The 7,789-nt window shown below is 36.2% G+C and overlaps 1 protein-coding gene across 1 annotated transcript; it reads right to left on the bottom strand.

The window, feature by feature from the left end:
* Positions 1-604: 604 nt before the first annotated feature.
* On the bottom strand, positions 605-1,570 carry LOC101537186 (olfactory receptor 5K1). Its single transcript, XM_004606829.2, has one exon. It carries the CDS (start codon positions 1,568-1,570, stop codon positions 605-607), a length of 966 nt encoding a protein of 321 aa, XP_004606886.2.
* Between the last annotated feature and the right edge of the window lie 6,219 nt (positions 1,571-7,789).

The raw sequence follows: 7,789 nt of genomic DNA on the forward strand, positions 1-7,789 counted from the left end.
TTATACATTTTAGCTTAGCTGGATTGATCATACTTGACTGTTAAAAAATGGTTAGTCAAATTTTCCTTTATGTTTGGAATATCTAGTGTTATTGTTTATCTTTTGAGTGCTGTTCATTTCTGATACTACCTGTGGATACTATCTGTGAGCCTGGGAACACGATTATTTCTTTTATTTATTTATTTATTTTTGCTTTTTGGGTCACATCTGGCAATGCAAAGGGGTTACTCTTGGCTTTGCACTCAGGAATCACCCCTGGCAATGCTCAGAGGACCATATGGGATGCTGGGAATCAAAACCAGGTCGGCCGCATACTAGGAAAATGCCCTACTCACTGTACTATTGCTCCAGCAACCCCCTAATTACTTCTTTAATGAATTCAAAATTTAGTTTTATTATTTGTTATTTATTTGTTATTTGTGAAAGAATTAAGTACATATATTTATTTCTTCTTATATATTTCCCCTTGTATACTTCTGCTTATTTTATGATAATTTAACATTACACTTAAATTTTGTTCGTATTCTCCTTCTAGGTTTTCTTCAATGTTTTTACATTTAAATCACTAAAATAAAAAACTAAAAGCAACAACAAAGAAATCACCTTAAGCCACAGATGTCCTTTGTTTAAAACTTTCTTGAGATGCTTTTTTCATTAGAATTTTTTTCAACACATTTATTACTTCCTTATTTCTCAGACTGTAAATGAAAGGATTTAGTAATGGAACTACTATTGTAAATAAAATAGCAGCTGGTATATCTTGGTCTCCTTCTTCAAGCAAATTTGGTCTAATATACATGAAGAAAAGAGATCCATAGAATAAGGAAACTGACAAAAAGTGGGATGCACAGGTAGAAAAGGCTTTGATCCTTCCCTCCTTGGATTTCATTTTGGAAATGGTAAAAAGAATGTAGAGATATGATATTAATACACTACCTATGGTAAAGACTTGAATTGAACCAGAAAATACAAACAATACTAATTCATTGAGAAAAGGTTCGACACAGGAGAGTCTGTATAAGGGAAGAATATCACAATAAAAGTGGTTGATATGATTAGATCCACAGAAAGTTAACTTAAATAAAAGCCCTACATGAATCATGGAATGCAAGTTTCCAGCTATATAGGCCCCTGTGGTTAGCTGAACACAGAGTTTCTTTGACATCATGGTGTGATACTGCAGTGGGTTACATATGGCTACATAACGATCATAGGCCATTGCAGCAAGGAGGAAGCAGTCTGCAGTTTCAACTGTACAAAGGAAATAAAATTGTGCCATGCATTCGTAGAGGGAAACCATTCTGTTCTCAGAAAAGAAGTTCACTAACATTTTTGGAGTAATGGCGCAGGAACAGCAGGAATCTATAACAGCAAGGTTGCCCAGAAAGATGTACATTGGTGTGTGAAGACGGCGTTCCGTACAAATCAATGCCACAAGGCCAAGATTCCCCACCATGGTGACCAGATAAATGATGAAGAATACCACAAACAGAAGTGGTTTCATGTCTGGGTGATCTGTAAATCCTTCAAGAATAAACTCAGTGTTAAAGGTATTATTTTCTTCAGCCATTCTTAAGTTCTCTGTTGAGGGAAAAAAAGTGGGAAGAAAAAAACATTAGTTCGTAATATGCCCAATGCTATTATTTGCTTTCTATGATCTGAGAACAGTAAACATCTTCCAATGTTTCCGTGCATCACCTGGGGTTGATGTGTGGATAGTTGTGGGGGCAGAGTGGTGGAATCAATTTCTTGAAGATATTATATGTGACTTAATAACACTTTCCCTTATATATATTTTTTATTTTTATTTTTAAAAATTTATTTATTTTATTGAAATTAATATTTCCCTCACTGGACTGCAATAGCTGACAAAGCGATGACATGCTAGTCACATGTCTGAGGCAGCAGCTGAACTGTTGGGAGCGCCCAGCAAATGCCTTCCTCCCTTCATTCAGACAAGGCAAGCAGCACTGTAGCACTGTCATCCCGTTGTTCATTGATTTGTTTGAGCAGGCACCAGTAACTTCTCCATTGTGAGACTTGTTACTGCTTTTGGCATATTGAATATGCCACGGGTAGCTTGCCAGGCTCTGCCCTGCGGGTGGGATGGCTTTCGGGGGCCCTCCGGGAGGGAAGGAAGAAATTGAACCCGGGTCAGCCGTGTGCAAGGCAAACGCCCTACCCACTGTGCTATCACTCCAGACTTCCCTTATATTTTTAAGAAAACATCAAGTAGTATCCACAAAGACAATTTTTTGATTTCCTGAGAGGAGTATTTAGTCAGACAAATTTTTTTTTAATATGAGTTGACTGTATAAAGCCCACTCACAATTTTTTTTTAGCAGTTGGGGTCATTGGTTCCCCAAAAGTGATGATACATGCTAATTAACAATGCTGGTTAAAGCAATAGTTTTGAAGTTCTGTCCATACTAATGGCAGCATTACTAAGTCAAAGGAGGAAAAGAAGATCTATCAGTGAATGATAAGAAAATTGCACAGGGGCTCATTATTTGACTTTAAAAAGAAATGAAATTCTGACATTAAAACATAGATTATATTGGGCTGGAGCGATAGTACAGCGGGTAGGGCGTTTGCCTTGCACGCGGCTGATCCGGGTTCAATTCCCAGCACTCCATATAGTCCTCCGAGCATCACCAGGAATGATTCCTGTGTGCAGAGCCAGGAGTCAGCCCTGAGCGTTGCCAGGTGTGACCCGAAAAGCAAAAAAAAAAAAAAAAGATTATATTAAAACTTTCATTAAAGTAAGCAATTTCATAGGGACAAAGTAGAATGGTAATTGTTATTGGAAGGGAGGAAATGTGGATTTATTATTCAATAGGCACTGAGTTTGATTTCAGGAAGATAAAAAAATTCTGGTGTGGATGGTGATGACCTTTTTAGAAAAATATAAATATACTTAATACTACTGTGCCTAAGTGTGTTTAAAATGGTATTTTTTTACATGTAATTTACCACCACAATAATTTTTTTACATGACTATTTAGGAGTATACATTTAAAAATAAAATCTTTGTTAGGAATTGAGCAGCCTTATGCAATTCTACTTCTGGTTGTCTGCTCCAGGACACAAAACATTTTTTCAAAAGAGCATATGCACATCACTATAGATTGCAGCACAGAGAATAAAAGCTACGATATGGAATTGTCCAATGACACATGAGTGAATTGTGATGGTGTGGTAAAATACACAATGACATACATGTACTTATAATATAAATACACAATGAAATACACTATACTTCTGAAAGAAATGACAAAACCATGCAATCTGCGCAGCTTGGATGTAATTGCATGATATCATTTTAAATTAAATAAGTCAGGAGAAGGACAGATACAGGATAATCTCAGAAAAACTGAGAGGTAGAATTCAAGATATTAAAGGAGAAAGGGAAATGATATGATCACCCTGACCCCAGAGTAGAGGAAAGAGAACAAAGAGGGAAAGAAAGAAAGGAGGGCAGCGAGGAGATGGGAATGGAAGGTAGGGGGCATGGGACAGGTGTCAAGGGCCTGGGCACAGTGGTGGTGTAGAGGAGTGGTGTAGCTATATATCCAAACCACAAAGACAACAACACTAAATGCATGAGATCTGAACTACAAAGCCAAACTGTCAAGGAGGCAGGCTGGGGTGGGTGGTGGAGGGAAATTGGTAGAAGGAAGTTGACTCTTGGTGATAGGACAGGTGTGCCTAAAACTTAACTATAAATAAATTTGTAAATTATGGTATTGAAAAAAGATGCTTTGGGGGAAAAATGATTTAAAGGTACTTATAAACCTGTGGTTTGTGGAAAGTGATGTGTATTCAAGCAGGGGTGAAATAAAGAGAAAGAAGAGGAAAGAGAAAAAAACAGTACTGAGATCCTTCCATCACTTGTGTTACCATTCATGCATGCAATGCATATAAAGAAATTTTTATGTGCATAAATAATTTTAAATGCTGTTCAACTAAGTTGGAAATATCCCAAAGATTGAAAAAATCACTAAATCACATAACTATGTGTTGAAGGCATGAGTCAAATTAAATGACAAAATGGGGCATTATTGCAATAAAGATGATGTAGTGTTTTATTATATAAAGAGCTATGTATGAATCACCACTAGGAAAGAAATAAAAAGAAAAAGAGAAAAATAGTAAGTATAATTCTTTAAGAAATTAAAAATGTTTAACCTCACTACTAGTAAGAGCAATATAAATAGAAAAGTATGACGATGTATTTATCTTGATTATTCCAATACAAAGATAAAAAGAAAAAATAATACTAAGTATTGTCTAAGATGCATGAAATGGGACTGTAAAATGCTATAAATTGTACTCCTGAGAGAAGTATAAGTTGTTACAATAATTGGAACATTAATTGGCAATAAATTAAGGAAAATCTTAACTGTTCATATCCTATCCCACTAGCAATAGCTCTAGAAAAAATAAAAACTCAAAAATTTAAAAATAATGATGTCATGGTAATGCCATTTGTAATAATGAGGTATTTAAAACAACTAAATCGTAACTACTTGATCAGTATGATTAAGCAAAATTCATTTGATGGCATATTGCAAAATAATTAAAATTGTCTCTTGCTTAAAATAATGTAACAATAAAAGACATAAGAAATTATGTGATGGGGCTGGAGCAATAACACAGCGGGTAGGGTGTTTGCCTTGCAAGAGCCTGACCCGGGTTCGGGTTCGATTCCCAGCATCCCATATGGTCCCCTGAGCACCGCCAGAGGGAATTCCTGAGTACAGAGCTAATCGTAACCCCTGTGCATCGACGGGTGTGACCCAAAAAGAAAAAAAGAAAGAAAAGGAAAAAGAAATTAAGCTACAAGTTTATGTACAGAATAGCCCTATTTTTGAAAAACAGATATGAATTGTAAAGGAAAAACAGCACAGAAATATCACAATACTGTTTTGATACTAATTTCCCTCTGAAATATATTTTTTCTTTTTTTCTTCTTTCTTTTTTTTAAAGTAGGAGTACTCCTATTTATTCAGCCATTGATTAAACTGATTGAATTGGGCATGAACTCCTCATGAAATAGACTTTTTTTCTTCTTTTTCTTTTACTCGATTTCAAATTCTCCACAAAGAGTATTATTCTTTCCTCTTTTCTTTTTTGGGCCATGCTTGGCTATTGGTTCGGGGCTACATCTGACTTGTTTGGGGGTTTGCTTCTGGGATTTAAGGGACTATGTGGAGCTAGGGATCAAACCTTGACTTTCTGCATAGAAAACATGCATTCCAACCCTCTGAACTCTGTCCCTGTGCTGAATATTACTTTTATAAGAAAAAAGTTACCTTATTAAATAAATAGAATGACACGCTTTTAAGCCTGCCATGTTTCTAACTTGTTCACTCCACAGTAATCATTGGGGATTCAATTAAAGTTTTTTATACTTTTCAATCCTATAGTGGATTCTGCCACATTGGATGTATTAAGGGAGGATCTGTTCCCTCCTTATGTGGACATTTGCAATTAAAAACAATGACAATTGGCTTATACTCTTTCCCCTAGAGAAAATTATCAAAGAATATATTCATGTCTGTCATGATGCCTTTTCTACTTGCTTCAAGATAAATAATTTTTTGGGGTCAAGATTTTCTCTTTTTAATGTTTTCATAATATTCTAATGTTACATGATGTGCCAATGTATTAAACTTTCTGTATGCTTAAAAAAATTCCATAGGAGAGAGAGAGTACAGTGGGTAAGACTCTTGTCTTGCACATGGCTGACCCAAGTTTGATCTCTGGCACTGTATATGGTACTCTAACCCCTACCATGAGTGATGCCTGAGCTAAGAGCCAGGTTTAAGTCCTGAGCACTGCCAGGTGTTGCCCTCAGCCTCCGATCCCCCAGCCAAAACAATGGAAAAAAGTTCTGTGATCTATGTCTCAGTGGTAGACGTCAAAGTTTCATATATAAAACCTGGGTTTGATTCTGGGAAACCACACACACACACACACACACACACACACACCACTAAAAGGGAGGAAAAGATAAAAAAAAATTAAGGCTCATAAAAATGTCTATTATCTATCTTTTATATGTTCATCATAGATAAAGAATCAGAAGATAAACTTGAAATCTCTCCAAAATCAGATCAAAGAATTAAGTTTGAAATTCCTTTCTAAGTTCACTTATTAGCATATTGTTATTATTCAACAAACACCTGTAAAACACATTTTCATTAAACTGTTCCATCTGCTAAATTCTGTCTTAATCTGAATTTTTCAAAGGAGCTTAGAAGGGTCACTAATGTTTTTTGTTATTACTATAAAAGTATCTCTTATTTATCTTGATTAGTATTTTCTTGAATTTAAGTGAAACAAATGAAACATAGACATTTATAGTTCTTACACAGCAGATTTTAGGCTTACATACAGACCTTAAGTTACATAAAAATAGGGGAATGATTATATTTTTATAATTATAAATATATTTATATTATTTGCATATATTTATATGATTATAAATATATATTTATGTGATTTATATGTAAATGATTAAAATTTGTCTTTTTACACATGTATAATTCTAAAAGAAATATGTTTTACTTACTTTCTCATCAGGATTCTTGGAAATAAGTTATAAAAGCTAATTTGTTGTCTGAAGGTCTTTATGAAACTCCTTCCTAATGTAAAGGAGAATGTGCCTACCAAAGGTCAGTGATAATATTTATGTCATTGGTAGAGAACGATTCAAATATTTGAAGTAATTCTAAGGGGACTTATGTGACATATACATCCAGAGTCACCTAAGAGACCTAATCTCCTAAAGATTACAAACACACTAAATTGGAATAGTTAAATGTGTCCTTTGAGACCTGGAGGGTAAAGAGATGCCCATTCTCAAACAAATCTTTTTTTTTTTTTTAGGTCACACCCAGCAATGAATGCACCAGGGTTACTTCTGGCTCATGCATTCAGGAATTACTCCTGATGGTGCTCAGGGGACCGTATGGGATGCTGGGAATCAAACCCTGGTCTGCCGGGTGCAAGGCAAACGCCCTTCTTGCTGTGTTATCACTCCAGCCCCCTCTCAGACAAATCTTAAAGTCTTGTTTTGATACTAGTTCTTTTGAATTTATAGCATTTATCAACATAATGGACTGGAGCAATAGCACAGCAGGTATGGCATTTGCCTTGCACGTGGCAGACCCAGGCTCAATTTTTCCATCAATCTCGGAGAGAGCTCTGGGCAAGCTACCCAGACTACCCCCACTGCTGAGTCTCCAGCTACCCGTGGTGTATTTGATATGCCAAAAACAGCAACAACAAGTCACACAATGGAGATTTACTGGTGCAAACAACTGGATGACAGTGTTTATTCGAGCAAACAACTGGATGACAGTGTTATAGTGCTACAGTGCTATCAAAATAATTATTCTGGAAAAAATACTCTTGCGGATTACATCATCAGAAGTGTTCTTAGAGGAGGTGGCAACTGAGCTAGAATCTGGGGCCTCCGAGAGAAGGTGTGTTGTAAACACAGGTCATAGATCAGCATATTTTCTCACCTCTTAATTTATTTAGTGAAGTAAAATCGTTTTAAAGGGCGTTTGGGGGGATGTGGGATGGCCCAAGCCCACTGGTGCTGGGGAGCTATTCCTGCCTCTGCTTAGGAGTGAGTCTCGGCAGTGGTCTGGGACCATGTCTGGTTGCAGGGTCACGCGAAAGTGGGTACATGCAAGGCAAGTTGCTTACCTTTTGTCCTATCTCTCACCCTTCCACCTCTTTTTATAATCAATAGACAAGCTCTATATTTTCCCCT

The sequence above is a fragment of the Sorex araneus genome, chromosome 2 (genome assembly GCF_027595985.1).
Source record: "Sorex araneus isolate mSorAra2 chromosome 2, mSorAra2.pri, whole genome shotgun sequence".
Classification (NCBI taxonomy): domain Eukaryota; kingdom Metazoa; phylum Chordata; class Mammalia; order Eulipotyphla; family Soricidae; genus Sorex; species Sorex araneus.

Coding starts and splice junctions, on each gene's coding strand:
- LOC101537186 (XM_004606829.2), bottom strand. CDS start 1,570: ATGGCTGAAGAAAATAATACCTTTAACACTGAGTTTATTCTTGAAGGA.